This window comes from Branchiostoma floridae, chromosome 1 (genome assembly GCF_000003815.2).
Source record: "Branchiostoma floridae strain S238N-H82 chromosome 1, Bfl_VNyyK, whole genome shotgun sequence".
NCBI classification, from domain to species: Eukaryota; Metazoa; Chordata; class Leptocardii; order Amphioxiformes; family Branchiostomatidae; genus Branchiostoma; species Branchiostoma floridae.
This window is the reverse complement of record NC_049979.1, coordinates 19,926,953-19,953,782: the sequence shown is the minus strand read 5'-3', so window position 1 is coordinate 19,953,782 and position 26,830 is coordinate 19,926,953. Positions and strand designations below refer to the sequence as shown.

Here is a 26,830-nt window from a genome sequence, read left to right as displayed (position 1 = left end):
TCTTATTTTCTTTTCATTGCTTGTGACCCTGAATTGCTTTGAGTCTTGTTTCAAATAGACTTTGGTTCCATTTCCTAATATTTTGGATGAATTTATCTTCAATTAGTATATCTGCTTGGTTTATCTTTATATTCTGATTGAGTTTGACTGCCAGGGATTTTTTTGAATGACAAGCTGCATTGTTTGATGTTGGAATTCCTCTTGGTTTTCTCACACCTTTGGTTTATTATTTCTCTCTCCTCCCCTCCCTTTCCTTGTGTGATAAAGGCAAGGTTATACCTAATGAATGGACACAGCTCGTACAACAAGGTACTTTCACCAGGACCTGCATTTTCCCTAGAGAAGCATGACAAATACATGTCTCCATGCACAGTGACATGGTTGTTTTGTATTCAAGCATGTACCCTCCACTAACCAAGACTTTGGGACCTTGCTCTTTTCACGGGTGAAAAGCATGGAAGTCAATACATTTTTTTTTTATTTTTGCTGTGAATAGAATTGATAACAAATACATGTTATATGATATGTATTTGATACACTTTGTTGAATGCCAGCCCTCAAGGTGACCCCACTAATACACACTTACTGGTACAGCCATCCAAATCTTATAACTTACTGGTATTTTTCTTTGGACCTTTTAGAAATACCATTAATCAGTTTGTATCCTTTTGTATTGAGTTCTTTGATCTCTTTGATTTCTCACATACTAAATGTTGTCCATGTTACAGAGGAGCTCCAGTATGTCTCTTAACGAGGACAGGAACCAAGTCATCACTGAGATGCTCATGAGAAATGAAGAAAAGGTTTGTTTCTCTATTAAGCTACCATTGCCATGCAGTTTTATAAGCCATAAAAATGTATTCTATACTGTTGGACAGCAACTGTTGTTTGCTATTACGTTATGTGTAACATGTACTACAAATGTTTCAAATATTTATAATTATTAGTCTCTGTGTTGTGATCTTAATAATGATGAATATCCCTTGATTTTGTCTTGATCATCATCCACCTCAAAGGGAGTCCTGTACCATGTTAAGGTGTCTTTGATTCCTTCCTTAAGGACCCTTTTATTTCTCCTCCCACCCCCACCACAGGTAGAGCAGCTGACGAAGGACTGGTCAGACAAGTGGGAGGAGACCCAGTCCATAATACAGGTGAGACAGCTGTCTGTCTGCATGTCTCTACTTCACATAATGGTTCCCTGGTTACTGGGGGCATTCTTCTCTGTTAGGGATGCAACTTAATCATTAATCTCCCCCAGTCTTAGGTCATTGACCCTTCCAGAAGTCTAATCAGATTTGATATATGATTTGTCATAAGGTTATAATTGATAGCCGGTGTAGTCAGCAACAGGTTTTATGGTGTCTTCTATCTTCTTTAGGCATTGTCAATTTATCATCGTGCTGGATTGTCTGCTTAACGCTCAAGTCATGCCTGTATTGCATGGGTCAGTAGAGTGCCAAGAAAACAAGAAGAAAACAAACAAATAAGCAAAGTGAAAAGTTGTTCCACGTAATTGCTTGAAAGTTGTGATTTTGTTTGTTGTTCATAAAAGACACAAAGGATAACTAGTGATCAGTTTACCGTGTCAATTGTCCCAACTCAAAAAAATTTTCTGTACCGAAAATCATCCAGTACCTACATTTTGTACCCTTTCTTGCAACCCAGAAAAAAAATAGGTTCGTATACACCTGTTTGTTGAGAAAGTGAATGGAAGCACTGAAGCAACAGGCGGTTATTTCAGTTGGCAGCTGGTTTGCCTTGGCTTTGATCCATTCTCTATTTTCAAGCACTCGTGTGATGTCTGCCAGTCACAATGTGGACACGGCCGGTAGCTGATATGTTTTGCTTAACTTTTCCACACCAAACAAACGGCCCGGCAGACCGACTGTCAGGATGTCTGTTTACCAAATACAAATACATGGAAGTGAGCGGTCTCCCTTCTACAGACCTGTTTGGACACCAGGTGACTGTGTTGTATCTGCTGTGAAAAGACTGGCCAGGTCAAGCCAGAACAGGTTACGTGACTAGCGGTGTAATGTTCCCAAGGACAGGACAGGACGGGCTCACATCACATGTGCAGGGAGCCTGGAGAATTCTCCTACTTTCTGAACAAATGAAATAGCCAAACAGAAGACTAGTGCCTTTTGATCAAGTCACAAAAAAGGAACTTAAAAGTTTATTCTACTACAGTGTGGACACGATTTTCTACAATGGCTGTTTTGCTATGCTGTGCTTATAGGTATCAAACAGGTATCAAACAAATATTTCACACACTGTTGATATACTGTAGACCTGACATGTCTGTCAGTCTCATAAAGCAATGGAAGAAATCCTGGAATGTTGATTGGCTTGATTGATGAAGGAAGTGACCAATTTCTAGTCCATTACTTAAAACTCCATTGACAATCAGAAACATGTGTTTTCCGTTGACAGTTTGGTATTTTTAATTGGAAAGTATCATTTCCTTTTCAAAGATGGGTCACAAAGTTTTGTGTTTGTTCAAATTCGGTGGTCAAGATTGTACAATTATACTTTCTTGCCTCAGTGTGAGCAGATGTTTTCAAAGTTCAGTCAAAGATTCCCACACAGACAGAAACTTCCTTAACTTCATGTAAGGAATGACCAATTCTAACTTTTCTCACAATACACTAGTAGCTGTCTCGTTAATACGGTCAGCCATGCTATAAACTAGATCCATTCAGAAGTGGTTGCATGTGGTCAGGGATTAGATTAACCCTTTGAAAGCACCTGAGAGCTTGTCCACTGACCAGCCTGCTGACCAGCAAACAACTCTATCAACAATAACCTTTACAGGTTTAGCATCTTCCTTGAAATGTTTTCCCACTCTGCTATTTATAGCATGCTGATGAATACCCTGTTCCAAACATTTAAGAAAGAGCTGTCTAATCTCTTCTGCAAAAACAAAATGTTTCATTCTTGTTTCGGGTCTTATGACAGATTTAAGGATTTGCAGCTTTCCAAGTTTGGACCCCCCGCCACCACGGCAGTGAAAGGTGTTTTGTCTCCTCTAAAGGACCATCTCTTGTGCAAGCAGTCATGCATTCCTGTGCCTTGTAGCCATGGCGACCTTTCATCCCGCCCCGCAAGGTGTGCCTTGTTGACATGTTTTTGAGGTGCTGAGGAGGAGAAGTCGAAGTGGTGCAAACATTTTCTGTTTGTGATGGGCTGGGTGCTAGCACTCCTGGTGACCTCACTATGACCTGACCAGTTCGTACATACATGTAACTCATGTCTTGAGTTTGACAGCTCTAATACTAGTATCTCGAGCAATGTCCATAAGCATTGACAACATATGAGGTCTGAATCAAAGGCTCTCTGTTGCAAAGCTTTCAATTCTTTCCTCGGTCCTGAAGCTCAGTGTCTTCATTAGATTATTCTAATATCCCAAACATGGAATGTCCGGAAGGAATGATATATTTTTAACATACATGTATATGATGTCTGAATATTCTGTTACAAGGTATCCACAAGAATTATATCCTTAGGTTGAGAAAGTTCTTGATGATATTTTTGAGAAAAGGCAAACAATCGTATTTGAGTTCCAATGATGTATTGCCTTTTTGGTTGCAAAACATTGCAATACAGTAATATGTATCAATTTGCTACTTCAGTATTTTCCAAGTATTTGAAATTTCAGTGCACCTGGACCTTTTGCATTTGCCCTGTTCTTCCCTAAATTGTGATTATACCCCCCTCACATTAGGTACGATTCGATCGAACGACGAGTCTGCGAGCTCTAAATTACGAGGAGGCATGACCCTGACGGGAAGGGGGAACTCTGCAATTTCTTTGTCGGCATCAGGGTCATGCCTCCTCGTAAATTAGAGCTCGCAGACTCGCCGTCCGATCGAATCGCGCCTAATGTGAGGGGGGTATTACCACAGTGACAGGATCTCAAAGAAGATAATCAGACATGCCAACACCTGAAGTAAATACTAATAGGTATACTCTCCACTCCCTTTGTAACTAAGTACATGTATTATTGCCTCAAGTCAAATTCTAGTAACCCAATGTAAGAAGTGGCCTGAAAAAACAAGCGGTCCTTAAGATGTGAAGAAATTGATTTCAAGAAGTTGACTCGTTCTGTATGGAATGTTTGATTACCAAATAGCAGGAATTAAGTACCAAACTATTTTTACTTCCAGATTTTTGTCACCACCTGTTCTGTACACCTGTTTCTTCCTGTAGATCTTACCAAGCATCAAGATATGAAAGGTTTCTATGCAATTGAAAACAGATGGGAAGATCGAAGTTCCCTCCCCTTATCTGTAGTGTGTATAGCTGTATGCAGATGACTTATTTTCTGTATCGCTTCCTCGATACAGGAACTGCTTAAGCTCAAAACCATATTGAGAGGGCTAACATAGTCACAGTGTTCCCTAATATTTCTCTAAATCACTTTCAAGTGGGTGAGAGGGCCCCTAGTTTTACTGTAATTACTGGGTGCTCATAGGGTTAGAGGTGCTAAAAGATAACAGCTTAGTTCAGGACTGATAAGCAGTAGGTTGCTAAGCAGTGGGCAGTGAATGCTGTTGAGAGAAGCAGGGAAAGCAATGATTATGTCCCCTCCAATTACATTGTGGCTTACTGTGCCGTGAAATGGGTATAAAGATGTAGCTTTAAATGTACTGTAATTGTAACACAAAATGTACATATTGACCGACTCTACAGTTTCTGGCCTCATTGAGAGATTTGCTTACTAACTAAAGATAAATTGCATTTTATGATATTTTATTTGATTCTTTATCTGTAATGTACAATCCACACACTGTCAGCTAATATGGTTTCCTTTTTTGACGATTGCTTGTCCGTAAGTATTATGTCATGTTTATGCCATCTCATCATGTATAACTTTTACGATGAAAATCACTATTTGACAGGTTCTAAGTGCATCCCAGCATTGTGTTTACCTATGTGCTATTGCATTTGGACAGTTGAAGGAAGGATATGTTTCAGAGAGCCCCTTTTTTAAAGAAAAGTGTATAAAGAAATTTCTTCAGAAACTTAAGGAGACCAATTATCTGACCACTGCCAAATGTTTCAAATGGAATAGCCACATATTAACAAACGTGCACCTTTTTCCCCTCGTTGTTATTGTGTACCAGGAGACACGGTTGGGCATCCGCAGACCCAGCAGTGTAGGTGTGATCGTGGAGTCACAACTACCTCACCTGATAGGCATGGATGATGACATGCTGTCCACAGGCATCGTTATCTATCACCTGAAGGTGCGACCAGCCGACCTCCGCAGCCGTCGTTAACTCTCACTCTGCTAATGTCTGCATGGGTTTTCACACCTCAGGACTATTGTCTGGACTCTCAGGTTCTGCTGGGAAGTTACCTGGCAATTTGTACAAATCTTTTGCCTCGTGATGTACATTTGGAGACTTTCTGTCATCCAATGCAGGAGCTTGGAAAAACACCAAAAGATTTGTTGAAGTTTTACTTCAGCTCAAACATATCAGATAATTCAAAACAATTACCAAAAATCCATAACTTGTCGTTACGAACACAAATTTACAAAACCTACATCTGAAGAATGACCACAATTGTCCCTCTGTGAAAACCAGTGCAACATGTGTATGTATGATATAGCTGCTTGTGACTAACTCCCGCTTGCCTGCCTCTGACACCCTGCCTGCCTTTGTTGCTCTGCTTACTAACACTATAGGACAGTAGACTAGGCTTGCGACGAACTTGCTGCTCCCCAGCGGCTGTGATAGTAGACTCTGAGCTTCCGCATCTTATCGGACTGGCTGACACTCTGCTCAGTACAGGCATTGTCATGTACCGCCTAAAGGTGAGGTGCACTGGGATGCATCAAGACAAAAGCATGCTGCAGAATCATTACCACTTTTTGCACTCTGCTACTTGCCAATCTTACTTCAGAACTATAAGCATGAGCACTACAAACTCTGATTATTAGTTATAACAAAAATCAGCACTTTTTGTTGTGTTGGTCCCCTCCAGTGAGCAAAATATTTTGATTTATGTCAAACTGAAATTGTCAATGAACATGCTTTTATGCCATCTCTATTTCTTAATGTCAGTTGCGATCCTGTGATAACTGCACACTAGTAAACTGTATATTCAATGTCTGACATTTTCTGTTTAGGATGGAAAAACTATCATCGGGACAGAGGAGAATGAAGATGAACCAGATATTGGTAAGAGAACTTTTTTTGCTTCTGTCCAAATCAGGTTTGAATGTTTCTTGTAGACAATTCACAGAATTGCTTCGAAAGGAATTTTTGATTGCAAACTTTGATGTACATCATTTTGTTCTGTGTCTCCTACAGTCCTAGATGGCCCCTTCATGGAGAAGGAGCACTGTGTGATCAGGAATGAGAACAACACAGTTTACCTCCATCCTATAAACGGTGCTGCCTGTGCAGTCAATGGCATGGACATCACCACACCTATCAGGCTGAAGCAAGGTGGGGACATTTCTTATGATCACTTGTGATTGTGACTGTGAAACAGTTTTTATGCTACAAGTCTGTATGCCCTTAAGAGGGCGGCCACATTTGTCATGCTATGCTATTGTTGTATGATGGCAGCATGTGTCATACAAAATATCTTGTTTCGAAAAAGGCAGTCATGTCCCATGATGGAAAAGGCAGTCTTACACCCTTGTTGGCCATTGGTTCTGTCACAGCCTGCTAACAAATCTTAGGACATCAAAGTCACAGGACTCAATACAAGCGTGACAGCACCCTATATAAGGAATAATGTTTCACCTTGGTGGTAGTATGTCTGCTTTGTTGATGGCCACACTATGACATATTATATATATGGGAGACGTGACCAAGCAAGAATCAAGAATGAAAGGATCTACTGTTTGTCATTCTTGAACAGGGTTAAAGTGATTCAAACCAACGTTGCTCTGCTAGTTGTGCTTTAAAGGTGTGAAATAGTTAGTTTATAGCTCTATAATCATTACCATGTAGCTGAAAAAGGGAGTGGTAGAAATTCTTTTCCACAGGTAATGATGGGTTAAAAAAGGTGCAGCTTTGTCATGATATGACTCAATAAGTGAAGGGGCTAATCAAGTTATCAGCATGTGTCAGTCAGTATTTATGGCAAGTGTAATAAAATGTGCAGAAACAAAGTAGTCCTTTGACAGTACTGCCACAGGTGCAAGACATAAGGTGTGTCATACGTGTACCTGTGAAATCTCAGGTTTGAAAATGTCAAAAGGACTGACCCTTTGGACTGACCCTTAGGATTCAAAGGGAGGTTATTACAGACAGTCAGGTGTACAAGTTACTGTAAAATCAATCTTTCTGCATGGGGATTTAATCTTAATTTTGTTTTATGTTCTGGACTGTTGTGTGTAAATACATTCAGGTCAATTTATCCCGAAATATCATACTCAAATTTGTACAAGTGACCACCTCTACAGAAGGACCACCTGGCCATTGTGACCACTTAGGACCCTTAGATTACTTTTCCCATTGATGTAGGCATTAAGGACCCTGTCTATGGTGGTCACCTGGTCTGCTGTGATGAATTACGTGCACAGCTCCAATTGTGAGTGTGTATGCACCCACAGTTTTGAGTTCTGCTAGAGCAACATACTCTGTCCGGGAGACTGTGTTCATGCAGTACAGGGCTGTGTTGATATTGTGGTTAACCACTGATCAGAAACATTGGGATTTAACTGAAATTGTTTGCATGGTGAATTATGTATGAGGAACAGGTGTTCAGCACTGTGCCACAAAAAGCACAGAAACGTACAATGCACAGTCTTGCTCTAGAATTGTTTTGATTTGTGTGAAATACTTCCTCATTTATCCTCTCTTTTCAATATTCCAGTGGATTGCTGTCAGGTATAGCTTTAAAAGAGGAAATACTTGTTGGTCACATATAGGTTTTTTCAGAATTGTCTCTTGCAAGGTGTCAGCAGTCTGCTGTCTTTTAGACATTTATACTATATATCACACTCAAACAAGCAAGAAGAGTCCCAAATAAGATAAGAATCTAGGATGCCACTTGCATGCCTCTAGCCCAGGTTGTCAATGATGGTATCTTTTGCTCCATGTGAACATCCAATTATGCAATTATATTGGGTTTAATGAGGCATGGAAAGATCCTTCTAATGATGAGACATTGTTGAACTATAACCCTTGGCTGGTTGAGCTGTCTTTAATGGCCTGTAAATCTGGACATACAAGTTACACATGTGAAATGATATTACTATTCTAGAGAATTAGGCCAGAGCAGTTTTATGGTTTGATTTAGGAACAAATTTACAAGGGAAATAAGTCCTGTTGTCTTGTTATGTTTGATCATGTACAATGTGACTACATGTACAACTACAACTACAAAGAGCAGTTTGTCTCTTGATCAGTTAAGGTACCTTGTATTCTAGTTGTAGACCTTGAAAGCTTTTTGTTAAGACCTCCTTGAAGACTGAAGGGAAACTTAATATTATTATGGTGTACATAATAGGCATGTTATGATATTCATTGTAGGTCTAAGATTCCTTGTCCTTTGTGTGACAAAGTTTCTAAATGTAGCTCTGCAATATCAGCGGCTTCGGAGATTGTATTCTAGTTTTACAGTTTCAGTCCTTTGTACAGACAGATATACTACTGACTGTTTGAACTTGGATGGTTGTTCCGTAATGCTAATCCCAAGGGGATTTAACTTTAACTTGGGATACAAGCTGTTTGGAAAATCATTTAGTCATGCCATTTTCCCTCTGAAAAGACCTCTCCTTGACGGGGTACACTGTGACACACTGCACCATTATGAGGAAGAAAAAACCCTTTTGTTCCCTGCCTTTGACCAGTTACAACTGTTTGGCCTGATTATGTCAAATGGGGATATTTTGATCTACTGGTAGTGGCTAGGTGACCTATCTATCTAACCTGCTTGTATAGTAACAAAATCCTCCTGCTTGAATGAAGGTCTCCCTTTGATGAGATTGTCCAATAACAAATTAGGCAGTGTCCAGCCACCCAAAGAGTATGATCCTCTCAATGCAGGTCTGTACTAGGTTGAGGAGCTTAGCAGCGCCACCTTGTGAACATGCTCAAAATTACAGCACTATCTTCAATTCCAATTTGTGATTTTGAAGTGACTGACACCCAGTGTTCCTTCCTCAGGTGCAGTGATTCTGCTGGGCAAAATGCACATGTTCAGGTTTAATAACCCCTTTGAAGCCGCTCGCCTCAGAAGGGAGAGAAGTACAGGAAGTGTGAGTATTCAACACATCTTACAATCAAATAATGTAGGAGATTTAGATTATGATACAATGTACTTTCTTATAACATAAAGTAAATTGCTTGTACTATAGATAAAATCTCATTGATCAAGTTGTGTTGTTTTAATATCAAGGAGGACATCAGAAATGTTTTTATCCAAATATATTGTTTTTTCTTAAATGAATGAAATATCGTTTTATCCTGTAGTTATGTACATGTAGCATACAATGCTGTTATTGTAGCACTTCTCAATTCTCACGGAAGAAAAGACTGTATGATTTTTGACAGACTGACTTATCAAAGTCACTATTGCTATGAGTGGATGCACTGTATCTACATATACACAATGTACATGTATCACAGTGTAGCTGTAGTACTTACATCAGCCACAAGGGGGCACTATTGTCTGGTAACAGGTGTTGCTTTTGAATGATCCCAGTTTATCAGCATGATGCAAAATGTAAAGGCTCTAGAACAATTACTTAGTAAGTTAAACAGTAACCCACATATCCACAATCAATTAAAACTGATCCTCTAAACTTTGCTGTGCTAGTTTGTCAGCGTTATTGACTTCCTGACTTTGTCTCCACCAGATGAATGGAGTTGGACTGGGTAGCACAATGTCCCTGAACTCAGATGGAGAGGGAGAGTCCCCCCCTCCCCTCATCCCATCACCTATCTCACCCAGGAGTGTTCTCAGCCTATCGTAAGTACATCTTATCAGTTTGTTTCTTCTAATTTTGTAGATTCAAAAACAAATCTTAGATGGTATGGAATATCTTAGTGTAATCTTATGTTTAGAAATGCGCTGGCTGTCCTCTAAAATCCTAAAAACTCTATCCTTTTTTCAAGTTCAAAACTTTCCAAAAATAATTTGATGAAAACTGCAGGCATTTGCTTTTCTACATTGCCCTCCCACTTATATGTACAGCAGGGATATAACTGGGCCATATGATATTAATATTTCATATTGGATGTTCTTTGTCGACCAGTCCTCTATCTATGTGTAAGAAATATGGACTCAACAAGCTTAATACAAATGCAGCTAAAGAGATATTTGAAATGATAACCGCATTCAGAAACTGAGACCTAATCCTTACGACCTTTAAGTATTCTTACCACCTTGCAGTATTCAGGTCACATTTTAACTGTAGGGTGACATTCATAACTCCTATGAGTCCGGCTTAAGTCAGAGTGGTTGCTAACTTGAGAGCCCCAGCAAATGGCTCTCAGAAATGGTTTAAATGTGCATTTTGTCTGATTAGTATTCTGCCTGCAAACAACATTAACGGATTTTCCTATACCTAGGAACAGCCAGCCAGCACTAGTGTGGAAAGATCAGAAAGAGCTTCGCTAAAAATAACCAATATTCTAGTCAGATAACAGGGTGCTTTCATGCTTAATAAAAGAAGTTTATAGCAGAGGTTTCTGCTTTCAAAAGAGGCACGAGTCAGCACTGATGTGCTTAGAAGTTTACTCCATTTCAAAGGTATTAGTTTAGCTATGTCATTTGAAAATATATGCACAACAGGAACCAAGCTAGCCTGCACACATCTCTATTGATAGTGTGAACCTGTGATATGTATGACTTTGATATTTCACATTATATATGTATCATTTGAAGGTCTATAGTGTTAACCTGGCACATGTAATTACACAAATAATTGTCAATCTTAAAGTTTAAGGTATACACATGTGTAGCAGACTGGAACCACTAGTGTTTGCTCACACTGTAATGTTGCAAATTGATTGTAGAAATTTCCAAATTTACACTGACCAATTTACTTTAAGTAAGTACATATAATTGTATACAGTGGAAGGTCTCAGGACAACAAAACAAAAGTCAGAGCCTATAGTTTCTCTGGATTTGAAAAGCTGCCAATTCTATTGGTGCATCACCAACAGAGTAGACTCTAATGGACAAGATAATGACAGTTTAGGATGTTGTCTGTCAGCTACTGAATGATGGATGTATAGTCTGTAGTGGTGAGGATAGTCCTGTTTCTTTCCCCTGCTTGTAATTAGCTCCATTAGTACCACTCCCCCAGGAGTCTCTGCTTTTGTAATGATACTCATCCTACCTTTTACTGCTATTAATGACTGTTATCTCAGGGGGAGGGGAATGTAGAAACAATCCAGTCTACCAAGGTAGCCACAGGTTCAACTTGCTAGAGAACTGAGTTTCTTAGGTTGACCTTGGTTATCATTGAGCAAGAGAGGGCTTAGCCAATTTTGTTGAATGAGTATGCATTCTGCTAAATAATCACTAAAGGATTTGAAGTTCATTTTTCTTAAAAGTCCTCATTTATGCCAAAATGTATGATCTAAGTAGATATTACATTTTGTAACCTTCTTCCTGTTTTAAATGTGCCCTATCCATTTCTAGAATAAAGATTTCGTATTGTGATACGCATTTAACAGGCAGAAGTTAAGAAATAATTGAAAAATAAGACTTACTTGGCAAACATGCTTCAACTAAAACATGAATCAAATTATCACGTTGTTAAATAATCTTGTAATTGCTTTAACTCTTTGGTTTAGCCAATTAAACACTAATGAATAATGACGGAGATGCCATTGATTAAAGGTAGCAATGCAGATCTTAAGTTAATAAGGAAACGGTTAGAATCTTTACCAGCGTTGGTAATTATCCTCTTTTACGACAGTTCATTTGTGCTAATTTGTAGTCTGACCCAACAGTAGACAAATTAAACACAGCATCAAACGGATGCAAACTATGGTGTGAGAAAGACAGTTAAATTTTCATGCAAAAGTAGATTTTGAAATCTGGAATTGCAAGCTAAATCCTAGCTAAGACAGTTGTTGAATTGTTGAGATGGGCTTCTCTGACTTTCATCTGCTCCCTAAGAGACTGTCGGCCTCGGTACATCATGTTGTATCAGGTACAGGCTGGTTCCTGTCTAACCTGGTCCGTTTCCCCTTCAGGTGGGAGTGGGAACGCTACCAGAGGGTCGAGGCAGAGAAGGTGGAGGAGGCAAGGTAAGACGCATCATTGTTACATTTGTATAGAATAAACTCATACATGTACATGATATACTTCATGAAATACTAGGGGCAAGTAGAAACAGTCTCCTGGCTTCCGGGAATCAAACCCTGGCCCACCAGTTCACAACCAAGGACCAGCATCACTATGCCAAAAGGTCTGGACGTTGGAATGGTCTGTTAGTGATGCTCGAACCCCACAGTTACATTAGATTAAGAGTTAGGGACTGGTCGATATTTAGCGGGGGGGGAGGGCCGGTCGTCAGAGGGTCGGGTCAAAAAATTTTTCCTAGGCCCTCCCCCCCGGTCAAAATTTTTTTCCTAGGCCCTCCCCCCAAGTCAAAATATTTTTCCTAGGCCCTCCCCCCTCCTATCAAATTTGAAAAATATTCAAGACGCAAATAAATCAACGCGCTCCCGCTTGGAAATATCCTTTACGCCATACTGATACTGGTTTTCCGTTTTTAGTCGCGAAGCAGATCTCTTACCCCTAGGAAAAAAGGGAAATTGAATGGCTCGGAGCCCATAAATATATTCTACATGGAGGCTACTTTATTCTTTTGATATTCATAAATGATGCCACTCTACTAGTCCAAACAACACTGCAAAAGTATTTTGTACCTGGATTTCAGCTAGTAGATTTGCGCCGCTCGGCGCGCGCCCCGCCCCGGAGCAGCTTGTCGGAGACTATTTTCAAATAATATACATACCTTTGGGACTTGTTGGTTCTGTGGTGGCAATAACTGACTGTGACTCGAGGGAAAATGCCAACAAAAACGTCAGCACGATGCGACTAACCAAAACTGTAGTGGGGAGGGGGGCGCCGAAGCGTAAGGACGATTTTCCCACGGCGGGCCGGGGTCGACCGGTCGCCTTCAGTCTCTACCTCTCCCGGGGCGTTAGAACGCAGACTTCTACTCGGGAGATCTTTTTAAAATGCCACGCTTTTTTTGTACATCCATTTTGTCTGTCAAAAATGACGGAATGGGCCTGCACATAGTAGGGATATTGCGATGATTTGAAAAAATATTTACAAAGTGGCACGCCCGCTCGATCGATGTTGCAGCAACATGTTAGCGCGTAAGAAAAGTTCTAAATCAAAAGGCCATTTGTACTGGTGTACTAGGTGTACTGGCACATAAACAAGCATGACAAAGAATTATGATAGTGATACTATTTCTTCGGTAACATTCACTTTTATTCACGATTCTAATTTGCAATGCCTGCAAACTCCGATCGGAATCACCCAGAACCTGTACGATTTAAGGCATTTTGACGGGAATTCATTTATTTTTTGACACGTTAGTTCAGATTCTTTTCTCAGTGGCTGTGCCTGTATCACAGGACTCATGAACTGTCAAGCTTCCGATTTTCATAGTTTTAAAACTATCGACAAAGGAATCGTTTAAGGATGTTTTCCTCCTGGTGCAAACTGTAAACAGACGTCACACACCACACCAGTTCGCGCTTCTTCTTGATTGACGTTTACCGCCTTTTTGGCGCCGCTGCGGGCTGTGATTGGTCGCAAGTTAATTCGATTTTACGCACAAAGTGGCACGCCCTGTCCAATCGGTACATCTAAAGACTGCAGCCAAGGCTGTTGCCATGGTAACGACACGTACAACAGCATGTCCTACGTGGGAATCGGCTTGCACACGTCTTGTGCTGCGTGCTTTTGATAATTATGATAGTTCCCAAGTCGAGCACTCGCTGCTAGCTGTACAGGTTACAACAAGGACGTTGTGTAAGATTTTATAATATAGTAGTGGGGAAAGAGGTGTCCTGTCTGCAAAATTTCAGGTAGCGCACTGGGTTTAAAATCACGTTGCGCCAAGCAAAATATTCCAAGCCCTCACGATGCGCCAAGCCCTGTGACAGTCGCCTTTTTTCCTTCTAAGCAAACTAAACATTGTCGACAAAGATTTTGATCTCCAAACACACAAGTTTGCTGACGATGTACAGCGAGAGGAAGCGACATGAAACGCGGAAAGCTGAATTCACAAGTCTCACCGGCCGTTTCACAGACGGCACTTTGTCGCAAGTCATCTTCCAGAGCCTTCCAAATTATGAAAAAAAATACGCATTTTCACGTCATTTTTGCGGTAAAATATGAGGAAAATACCGGCATGTGTTGGTGCGCAGATGTTGACTAGATATGCAAGTACGCTAAATTTTGTCACCGTGACTGAATGGTAGCATTGCAAACCGGAAGTAACGTTATATTTTACGTCGCATTTTGGTAACTTTATCGGCTTCCTGCCTTTGCCGCGCCAGCTTCATAAGAAATGAAAACAAATTTGACTGATATTTTCTCCGCCCACCTCTATTAATACAGGCGTTAAACTTAAAACGGTAAATGAACACTGTAACATAATTATTTTTACAACATTGTAGCGGTGTTAAACAGAGATAGAGTCAAAGGCGCGGCAGTGAAATGTTACTGAGCGAATTTTCAACATGTGGAGCGGCGAGCCACCGGCCTTTTTCTTTTTACCATGTCGGGCGCCGAACCTCGGGTGCGAGGCGTCTCAAGCTTGTGGAGGCCTGGGGAAATTTTGAAATCTTGACCCTCTGAAACGCCAATTTCCGGCATTTTGAGGGACAAATTTTGCTGGTAGTCCGATAAAAATTTTTTCCTAGGCCCTCCCCCCGGCTCAAAATTTTTTTCCTAGGCCCTCCCCCCGGCTCAAATTTTTTTTCCTAGGCCCTCCCCCCTCTGACGACCGGCCCTCCCCCCCCGCTAAATATCGACCAGTCCCTTACAGGTTACTTATTGTGTTCTATGTACACACACACACATGCACACACACACATCTTTGCATAGTTATGACTTACAATGTGGTCTAAATGTAGATGCATATACATGTACACCACTGTACAGACAAGTTTGGAGAGTGTCAGTACCCCCTTTCACATGTTATTTCCTACTCAATACATTAAGTGTAACCCTCTTTGTGACCCAACTTTGGCAAATGGATTGTTTATAACAATGGGGGATTATATATCATGAGCTTGCTCCCATTGTATACACGATTACATGTCATTGCTGGCATTCAGCTCACTATTGATATCAAGAATATACAATGTATGTCATAAGCTTAGCATTTATCAATGTTAAATATTATCATGAACAATTAAGTCAGGTAGGCTCCCCTATTTTACCATGGGGAAAATCAGACCCTGCCTGAATATAATCTTTAAAATACCTCTACATGACAAGCATTGTACTGTATATATTGCATGGTAGTCTTACATGATTGTAGGTACTTCAATGACCATTCGGAACACCAATTTTGACTCCTTTTTTGCCAGTTCGACTAAAAATCTGTGTGTCATAAGTGGTACTTTCCCAGGATAGCACCTGAGTCTTGAAGTGTTAGATCAGCCTGAAGGCACTAACGGTCAAATCCTTTACTTGATTGCCTGGAAATTAATTCTCCAGACTCGTTGTTGCCTGCAGTAATTGGCCCCATTAGTTAGCATCGATCTTTTATCCAACTCACCCCAACTTGGCACAATGCAATTATATTGTGTTCTATAGGAGAAGGATGTTTTGAGGTAAACCAAGGTCCTTGGCTACACCAACAAATTGTGATTGTGTATGTTGATGAAAGCTTCTTGTGTCAAGCAAGGAAGATGGGATATTCTAGTTGTGATCTATTCTATTTGCCTGGTGTTGTGGGGACACAATGTGTTCAGTGAAGTGTTTACATCTTACATTGACTCGGTGTGTTTGGGGAATCAGGATCAGATGGGAACCACAACTGAAAGGATTGCTTACAGAGGATGAGTTCCACAAAGGTGCATTAGCAGCTATTCTCACTAACAAAGAACTAGGAGTCTTTTAGAAAGGTGACGTCCCTTGAGGTGTAGGATTTGCAAGAAAGCTAATTGAATCATCACTCATTTGAATACCAAAGGTACCAAAGTTAATATTACCAACTTTAAAGTCTCTTCGAACAGGTCTGTGAGCAAAACTCACTCAAGATGGTCCTTGTATTGACTTGTTCATTGCCATCACCTCTTATTAAGTGAATCTAAGTTACTGCTATAACAGTACCACTTAATCATGCCCTTCAAAAGAGCAGAATATACAGAATGTATGGAATGTGTCTTGCGTGCCACACAGACAGTGTGAAACACAGAAATTGTAGAGTTTGCAAAACATTGACTGCTTGCAGAAGAAAAAACAAGACCTGTACTACAATGTTGACCCAACAAAGTGTCATGGCCCATTCTACAATTGTTACAGTAACTCTAACATTACCTTTCAATCTCAAATCTTTCTCCCATGCATGCCTTGAAGAGATTTTGGTTGCTATCATGACATTTAGAATTGAAACCAACAGGTGTGTTAATCTTTTTGAAGTGTGGCTTTATCAGTAGTTAAGGAGTGTCCATGGTTCTGGGGTTCTGGCACACCTTTGGTGGGTTGACCCAGTAATTAGTGCAGCTGTGAGTCATGTGGTGTCTGCTGCTCTCCTCAGACTTTCACAACAAGACTCTGGGGAACTGGACTAGATTTATTTCCATGGAGAGAAATGTTATTTGTTAGTCAGTATTTTAAGTGCATTAAAACCTGGGACCCATGTTGAACAAGGGTCATTGAACTTTGACAAGAAAACTTTTCCTCAAGTCATGTGAAAAATTATTGGTAAAACATTCTGGGACCCAATAGGTAACCTCAATGTGCTAAATCAATACTATGTCACACTAGTAAGTGGGCCCGGGGGGTTAGGGTTACATGTAGTGCATTGAAACATGTTCAGAAATACTTTGTGTGCTTTTAATGTTTTGGCTGGCAGTATTGAGAATGTCTTGACTTAAGTGTATTATAAATTGCAAGCTGGGATATTAATGTATTGAAAATATGTACTTGGTCTGTTGCATTACTAAGTGGCAGTTGCAAAATACAGCAACAATATTTCAATCCTTTTGTGCAATGATGATCAATGTATATTATACACATAATAGATTTACATATCAGATAGACTACACATAGATTTGCATTGTGTAATTACAGTTACTGTAACATTGTACATGACCTGGTCTTTATTGCAATTTTGCAGTTTGACTGGCCAAAATATTATCCTAATTCTAAATTTCCTGATTGCATGTTCAGTCCACATGTCCCTAGATGAAAATATATCAATAATTCATCCGTGTTAGGCAGTTGGGCCACATGACGTCACCCCATTGTCAGACCAGCAGATAAATGGGATTGGACAGGCTCATAATTAATTGATCATGGAGGCACCCTGCATAGGGAAGATATGCCTTCCTTTCTCCCCACTTTACAGATCATGCTGCTGTGTGCTATTATTCCATGGGAAAGTCAGTCATAATCGAATCATGTTTCTGGTTTATTGAGTTACGGGTGCGAGAAAAATGGTGACTTTGACCATGGCTGTGTGGGAGTGTATAACGCTAGTGCCTGTTACTTTGTAGGTTTGATTTTTAACACTGAAAAAGAGCCACTTCGGGTCCAATTTTCCTTTTATTTATGTGTAGTTTTTAGTGTTTGCTAGAGCCAAATCGTACATATTGTCAGGGCTATTTTTTTCTGTTTATTCATCTTGTACCAAACATGTGATACAAACATGGCCACTTGTTCTCAAGCGTCCAATGACATGGCGTTGAAACCTGCCCCAGTGTGCTTGTATTGACTGTTTGCAACGTCAACAGTCCCCACACAACTCACAAGCACTACCAAAATCAATACCCAACAGCACTTGACAGGGCGTCAGGCTGGCCATGCAAATCAGCAGGGCTCAGCTGTAGCCCAATGTCCAATATTTTTTAGGAGGCAAAGTTCCTTGTCTTCTTAGCACAAGCATATACACAAATTTTTTGCCATCTTGGTACATCAAAATTTACCTTGTTGGTGTTAATTTTGATCTGATGAAAGATATTAAGCTGGAGTAATGTTGTTACATGAAAGTTAGCCCCCCTCCCAGAGGGAATGGTTGAGTCCTGAGGCAGGGATTTTGGCACTGCGGACACGCTGTGCATTAGCCATTGCGGCATCAGAGCCTCCTGAACGTGGATGAATGGTGCTGCACCATGGCTAATTCTGTCTGACTGTGTGCTGCCACGTTGAATGTAAGTAGATTACCTTTGTGTAACATCAGAGAAACAGCATGACGTAATCTCTGTTAGCAGGAATTAATGAAAATCCTTCTTTACTGGTACCACCTGTGCCGTATGTATTGTCTTCCTGGTATGGTGAGCTTAGATTTCCTCACTATAGAACCACAGTTTTCTAGAATGATTTTTCTGAAAAGGACTGCTATCTATGTACCCCTATCATATTTAGCTGCAGGCCATTTTCATGTTAATGCCTACAACGTAGCAAGTGCCCCTCCAGCAGCTAGTGCATACCGCTGCTGCCTTAGGGCACTGATGTCACTGCCCCAACCAAAATAGATGACATTCATGCTCTTCCGGGTGCAACCCTACCAAAACAGAGTAATAGCAGCTGCCATATTATTTCCTAGCTAAGGACTGACTATACAGCACCATCATTTTCCCTCCAAAGGCTTGTGTGATAAAGGTCAGAAGAATAATTCCTGACATGGTTGATAGTTTCCCTGCACACAGAGTATCCAGGTCACTTCTTTGTGATACCTGTCTCTCACAAATTGAATCATTATATCAATCAATGGTGTATGCACAGCACATTGATTGGATATTGTCAATGCTTCACTGGGTATGCTCAAAATGGTTCAACATTAAAATGGGGTAAGGTTCAGAAAATTGAAGTCCCTCTTAAAGAAAAACAATTTAGATGACTGTACATTATATATAATTACCAAGCCCGTGTAATTTAAGACTACTGTCTGATGATAATGGTGGGTAGTTGGTCGCTCCCCCAGAAACTGACACAAGAAAATTTGATGACAAATTGTACTCAGCTTGGGTGTGTCTAGCAGCAAATTCTGACATGTATAAAACATTATTTTCCACATTTAGTATATTATTATCATTAAAATAGCAAATGATTGGAGACATTTTATGAGGTAGGCCAAGGAGCTTTTATCAGGAGGAGAGAGCAAGAATTTTTTTCCATTCAGCTATGTTCGTAGCGGGCGACAAAATTTGATTAACACCCACGTGTCAAAAACCCGCATCTACATACATTTCACCCACGCAAGCTTTTGTTTTCCCTTTGTTTTGTGGTCATTCATGGTGGGGCGGCCTGGGGATACAAACATTGTGTGTAGCGATCTGATTTTTGCGATTTTGTCGACGATGTTGAACAGAAGAGTAACTTCGGAATACATACAGCGGCGGCAATATTCTCTCTGACTGAGGGTGAAATTTCAAAGCCATACGGCGACCGGACAGCGCCGCCGCTCGGGTACGGGCTAAGCCTAAAGGCAAAATTGTCTGAGGCAAAGTCTACGAAAAAAACTGGTAATATTCCTACAATTAATGATGACTGTGAAAAACCTGACTCAATGATCACAGGAACCAAGTTTTTTTTAAGTATGCAACAGATATATTTCATAAATCGATACAAATACAAAGTTCAAAATTATGCCTGGAGAACTCAAGACATTATATACGAAAACCCGATCGTAACGAAAACCATGAAAACTATGCTCTCCCGCCTTACCTTCACCTTATTCCAGGCCCGATGTATCCTCTAAAAACACGGGTGGTTCGACAAAAATGAGCAAGGTTCGACCAACAGTGAACACGCCATTTTACCGAGCACATCATCAACAGTTACGAAAAAATATCAGCTAACTGAAGAAAAACGTCATATTTTTTTAGTAGCCATCTGAAAATACATGTGAAAATTCATAATTCTATCGCAAGAAAACAGACCTCGATCCGCGAAAATAGGCCTAAACTGGCCCATGTTTGTTGTACGGCGAAGAGAAACATATCAAACTGTCCGCCATTGTGCGCTCTACCGCAAGATGACGTAGTCACATGCCTGCCGAGTTTTCCAAATAAGGGAATCGTCGGAAACCTGACCCACTTCGCCTCTTGCCGATCGGGCTTCGGGCTGGCTCGAGGGCTATGACGTAATGGCGTGGCTCATTAGCATAGAAACCGTGCCAACCGGCGCTACGAACATCAGATCAGACGGGCGCCGCGCAGGGCAGTAAACAAAGCCGGCGCTGCGGGATTTAACGGGCCAAACAAAGCCGCACAGCGGGCGGGTAACTTCATACTCTCTCCTCCTGATAAAAGCTCCTTGGGTAGGCAGAATGGATTTAAGAAGTGAAAGAAGGCAATAAATTATGTCTTATTAAGCAGCCTCATGCTCCATTCCCTACGCATGACACGTTGATTTGGAAAGGTGAACAGAGGTCACTCCCATCCTCCCCTGAGCTCTCAATTATGAGGCAGCATCAGTAATGAGCCGCAGGGTTCATTCAGATTAATGGGGAAAATTATAACCATGAGCTGTTCCTTTTTATGTGGCATGAAAACAGGCAGGATGCGGGTCAGGCATTTGTAGTCATCATGTAGGCGTGTTGTGGGTAAACAGTTCCAAAGGTCATTTTGACATCAATACTGTGTTTTTGTTTGCTGATGAATAGGATTATTATGTAATAAACAGGGTTAATCATATCAACCTATGGAGAACATACACATGTATGTAACCATCCCTTCATGTATATATTTTCTGTCTGAAATTTAAAAAAAAGAAATTTGTGCACGTTTTCACCCAGGGTGTAATTTGCAAAGCTGTGAATGTTAATTTGAGATTTATTACAAATATAGATTTTCCGATTCTTCAGCCATGCATCGGACTAAATATTTTTTGATTAGGATTTAGCCACAGTGATTTTGTTAAGCCATAAACTTGTTCTTTCTGTTATCCCTGTGGTGCAATTCATTATTAGTGTCACCTTGCAGAGGGAGTAGAAACTACACAATATATACACTTAAGATATATTGCAATGATTATGGGTCAGTTTTCATAATCCTTTTGAATTTGATGAATTAGATAAATTGGCTTTTAGTATAGTCTCTGCATGAATAATCATCCACTTTGCATTCTGAATTTCTCTTTGTGTCTGTATGGTGAAATCAATATACTGTCATCAGTCAAGTGAAGACCAAGTACATGGTCATACTACATTTTTATATGGCTGAGGTTGCTTAAGCTTTGTAAACACTTCTGGTATTGTTTTTACCCTTAAGTATATTTTTGTTTCAAGATGAAGAAATCCAAACATCACTTCAGTTCATTTCCTCTACAAAAACCTTCTGAATGGTTCAACTTGACCAAATTAACCCCTTACATTTTCCCATGTTGACCCGAGGGTTATGTCCTGACTGTCACAGAGACCGGGTAGGTACAGGGATCAGTGCAGGAACAATAGACCTCTCCCTCCGGGGCATACATGTCCAGAAAAGTAATCATACTTACAATTAATCTGTCTCTTCAAGCTTTGAGCTATTGAAATAAAGTCACACCTATCGACAAGCTGTTCAGAAGATAAATATCATAGTCTGTAAAATTAATTACATAAGGTCTCCTTCGTGACAATACTAATTCTTTGTGTGCTTTGAGATTTGGAGCTTGTTCCATTGACTTCAGTCATTTCATTTTTAAGATTCTGCACATGTGCTATGATCATACATATATACATGTTGTGGGCAAGGTGGCAAAAGAGGAAGAAAACATGGCTGTTATACCAATGTGTTTTTAATTGCTATTATCTCCATTGACTTGTAAGAACATTTGAAATTGGACAAAGATGAATGTGTTTCATAATCATAAATATCCTCCTTCCTGGTTCTGAATTCCTTGTGACTTCCTTCTTACACATAATAATAATTTATCTAGACTTTCAAGTAATTTTGAGATATGGGCGGAAGTTGTTCAGTCTGGCCAAACCAGGAAGCTCATGGCAATGTTGATTATGAAAAATTGCTCTTTCAATTATGGAAAATTTGCTTCCTGCCGCATAGTGCCTTCTTGTAGAGGTTGCCAAATTGTGGGGCGGCCCTGTTGACTCTGTGCCTTACATACAAATGAGGACTAGCAAAATATTCTCTAGAAATTTCCTTTGAAACAGTAACTGTCGCTCCAATCTCTGATTTCATAATTCTAATACATGGTCAAGATTTGATAATATGTCTTAAGACAATGTCTACAGATTCTCAATATAATTGAATTAAGCTGTTTTTTTACATTCCTATAGATACAGCACACCTCTTGTGTGCTGCTCTTTTCCCTTTTTGATGCTTCCTTCCTGAGGTCATGGTTCTCTACGCTTGAGTCTGTAGATTGTCCATAATTACCACACATATGAGATGCACAGCTCCCCACGGATAAGTATGTGTGATTACAGCATACACCTGGGAGTAGGGAGAACCATCTGTGGGCATTACCTCTGCTTCATGGAAATTTTATATTGGCTTACAGTACTGTTTCCATATAAGGAAATTATATTATCATATATATTTTCTAGATTTGTGAGAGGGAAGTATTGTAATTGAAGTTGAAAATCTCTCTTTATTCTTACTAAAGTAGAGACATTCATGATGTGGCATCCAAGATAATAGACATGCGGAACAACTGCATAGTTCACATCCATATACAGGTACATAATCAAGGAAAATGAACTTACCATAGCATGCATGTCTTAATGTTCAAAATAGGGCTATTGGGTAGTAATCTAAAGTTTTCAGGGAAAAGCTAACAATTTCAATGAAATATAAGAATACGAATAGACTAGTAAGTACAGGTACATGTATGTACATACAGGTGGATGTACCATGCATCCATGAATACAGATATTTGCAGTATAATCCCCTCAATTTTTCATTACCGAGACAAATTTTATGCGCATAGAAATTTATATGGGATTATATTGGATTAGTCAGAACCACCTGCTAAATATCACAGGAAAGGTCATGTGATGCAGAGGATAATCCTCTGCTTTAGTAGAAATATGTATTTCTCATGGAGGTTACCCTGACAGGTAATATAAAATTTGAAGATGTTTGTATTTTGATGACTGTATTAGCAAACTTTTAAACAGTTATCAATGAAGATTAGACATCCAGGTAATAAGATATGCCAAAAAACAGTTACTCAAGCAACTGGATATGATTTTGACAACGATCAGACGTTTCAACTGCTATCCAGCAGTTTTCGTCAGTGACACTGAAGTGATTGGGAAGAAACAGTTTTTTTATACTCTAACTATGAATGAATTAAACAATCATTCAATCTTCTGTCTGAAGTCTTAGGATGACTCAATTTGCCATAAATGAATTTATCATGTCAATTCTACTTTTAGGCTTCATGATAAAAAACTTCTTGGGTACTTTCAGTTCCAAAATAGACTTTGGATGGTTAACTATGTAACTTATTAATTTACAAGTCTTGATCTGTCTACTATAACTTAATCAAGACCAATTTGCAACTGAAGTAAAAGATTGTTCAAGAAAAATTGTGATCAAAGTAAACAAACAGAAATGTACCATCAATGTAATCCTAATATATATTGGTATTGATTTCTAGTAGCACTTAAAATTACAACTTGAAGGCTTTAGTGAAATAATGTCATGGTAGAGTGCCCAGAAGTTACAAGCCTTGGAGAGACATTAAGTGACTTAAAGTGCACACTTACATGATTTAAGTCATACACTTAAACTAGCCAGGTTATTGATTCTGAACATCCCCAACCTGTATTTTTATTGTATGTGAAGCTTTGCTCTGCTCTCGAACTTTGCAAGTTAAGCAGAATGTCACATAGATTACAGTTAGATTAGTCTACAGGCACTTTCACTTTCAAATAAGCATCAATGCATGTATTATAGATGGATGAATGATAAGATAAAGACTGAAGAGCATTTTCGTCCTACTGTGCTTTGATAAAGGTGGGAGGGTACATGTAGGTACCAATGTAGACTAGACTGTCTGGTGACATTTAAAGCTATTAGACATAGCTATTAGCTGTGACGGTGTGGATGCCTCTCCTCTATGGTCTCCAGTGTACCGGCGGACAGGCTGGAGCCAGCTAGATATAGTGTAACAAACGAATACTGGTTTTTAGTGTCCTCTCAGCCAGGTCAGTGACTTTTCATTTACTGAGACAAGGGAAGATAGACAGTAACTTCCTGGTACAAACTTTCTTTTTCGTGCCTGTCCAACAATGTTAATCGTTACAGGTTCTGATTTGTTTTATTGCTTGACATTACAATTTTCATATTTCATCACTATCATCGTAATTTTGGATGCAATACAGTGCTGAATTTTCGATGCTAGTTGCTTTTTCAATGCTGTAAAGGGATGTCTACCCCTGGTATTAGCACTCAGATTTATGATAATGATGTGGTCATATATACAGGTATGAATTTAAGGAGCATGTGACACAGGATGCTCTGAATTAAAGCTGGATCAGAGGTCTTACAGGTCACCTTATGCCACAGACATCGGCAACTGTGTACCAATATTGATTCATTTCTCCATACACACAGGCTCCTGAAACCTGAGGCTTTTCCTTGAACTTTGGTTGTGTTAATGGATTTGCATTTTAGAGCTGCATTAACCTTGAAATTCTAAATGATTTATCAAAAAAGCTTGTACTTGGTATCATTATCATGTCATTCTGATTCAAGCGTTCTATCAAGAACCTCCTTGGATTCAAGGAATGTGCCAAAATTCAGACCAAATTGGAGAGATTTGACCCTCATTGATGTTACAAATGTAGGTTTATGGTTTATTCCAGAATTACAGATTTGATGATGAGGCCAAAACTTCACTGAACCTGCATGTATATGATTGTATAATCTAATTTCCAATTTCTACCACAATTACATTCCAAGCTGTCCTCAGTGATAAGGGTATTGATGTTAGATAAGCTAGTAAAATCCTTTAAGTTTCCATATAGACATGATAAATGGCTATGTCTCTGCAAGGGTAAGTCCCTCAGCTCAATATATACTTGGCTGCACAGAAACTTTGGTAAGACCAGTGGCAGCTAATTTAGCACCACCCTGTTCCTAATGCCCAGCATTCTCCATTGAGTCTGTCTTGGACTAGCACTTATTGGATTAGATGTCTATTGATTGTAGCTTCATCAACATTTTACTGGACATGCTTGGGTGAAAGGGTCAGAGAGAGAAACTTTTCAAACTTACCCATGGATCAGTCACTTTGTGGAAAGTGTTTTCTAGCATGAAATGTTTCACATCTATGTACTCTGTTGATTTTTTTTCTTCAAAATTTATCTGGAAATGTTTGTCAATTGAACATTCGATATTCTTATGTTAACTCAGAATATGATTTGTAGCAAGAGAGTTTGATAGAAAGGTACAAATCCCAGGTTTTCTCTCTAGCACCAGGATACATTATACCTTCGTACCTGTACTTATGCATGGTTGCCCCTCACAAATCATGGCCGCTGTCATGCATGAAAGTCAACAGCCAGTCTCACTGGAAAGGTCATCAGTGAAGGTCATGCCATAATCCAGGTGATGTTTCTTTCTGCTTGGATATGCTACATGTACATCTTACAGAAAAACAAAACAAGTAACACTAGCAGTGTGAGAAAAAAAACATTTCTGAGAATGTGTAGCTGCAATAAAGGTTTAGCATCAGTGAAATTCCCCTGCCCACCGTATGTATTATCACCAAGACAGCATAACCACTGTTTATTGCCGTTATCTCAGCCTCACTAATGAAAATGGCATAAAACCTGGCGTTTTAATTCATAAACATAACTTTATATGGAATACTGACCACAATCATTGTCATAATTCCATGCGGTTTCCCATCAAGCTTGGCCATGTTATCTAGGGCCTCGTGAAAACAACAGTGATTCAGCATGTTCACATTGGCTGGATGCTTGTGTATATCTGAAAGTCCTACCCCATGAAATAGTTTATGATGCTTTTAGATTAAACTAAGTATTCAAATCACAATGCACCATTCAATAGATGGTTCATAAATATCTCACAATCTGGGCACACCATTGCTTTTATCTGCTAATGTATTGGTTTATGATAAAGGAATATCAGTGACGGGTTGGGCGTTGCTTAGCAACTGGCGGATGAGGAATAGAAGTGGTAAATGTTGCAGACATGTTTATTGCACACAGCAACATGGGGTATTATATTTGTTTTTAGTTGTAGATGTTTTAATAAAGTATTTAGGATCATTGTAGTTAACAACTATATATGGGAAATGCAAATTCTGTATCATAAATGATTGTAAGAACAGTTAGTGTGTCTCTCATCTATGATCATTAATGCATGTAAAATAATTTGATTCATTTCAAAGTATTCCATTCTGCCACAATCATGGCTGTAGAGATACTGATGTGATTTATTTAGGTCTACCTGGGTTATTTTCCCAAAAGTCAAACCAATGGTGGCCCCTGTTATATCCTATCAAGGGCAGGTCTAATGAAATGTCCATCCAAAAATTTAGGGCTCCATATGGTGCTTTTATTGACAGATTTTGCAATGAGTATCCAGGTTTACTGTTACTCTGTGTGCACGGAAGATGCCCCGTATATCTCAAAGTCACAATGTTTTAAGGTGATCCGTGGAAAGTCCTTTTATGGCTTCCTGGTATTAGATAGAATTGCTTTCGGGCTTGCTGAAGT

At 39.6% G+C, this 26,830-nt stretch overlaps 1 protein-coding gene across 1 annotated transcript in view; it reads left to right on the top strand.

Annotated features, from left to right (window-relative positions):
• The window catches only part of LOC118427547 (microtubule-associated protein futsch-like), a gene marked incomplete in the record, with an annotated part of 94,204 nt that overhangs the window by 36,598 nt on the left and 30,776 nt on the right, over positions 1–26,830 (top strand). The window contains 9 exon segments of the mRNA XM_035837387.1: positions 268–309; positions 729–803; positions 1,095–1,154; positions 5,130–5,252; positions 6,140–6,191; positions 6,324–6,461; positions 9,138–9,229; positions 9,830–9,942; positions 12,183–12,236. Coding sequence (XP_035693280.1) covers positions 268–309; positions 729–803; positions 1,095–1,154; positions 5,130–5,252; positions 6,140–6,191; positions 6,324–6,461; positions 9,138–9,229; positions 9,830–9,942; positions 12,183–12,236 — 749 coding nt within the window.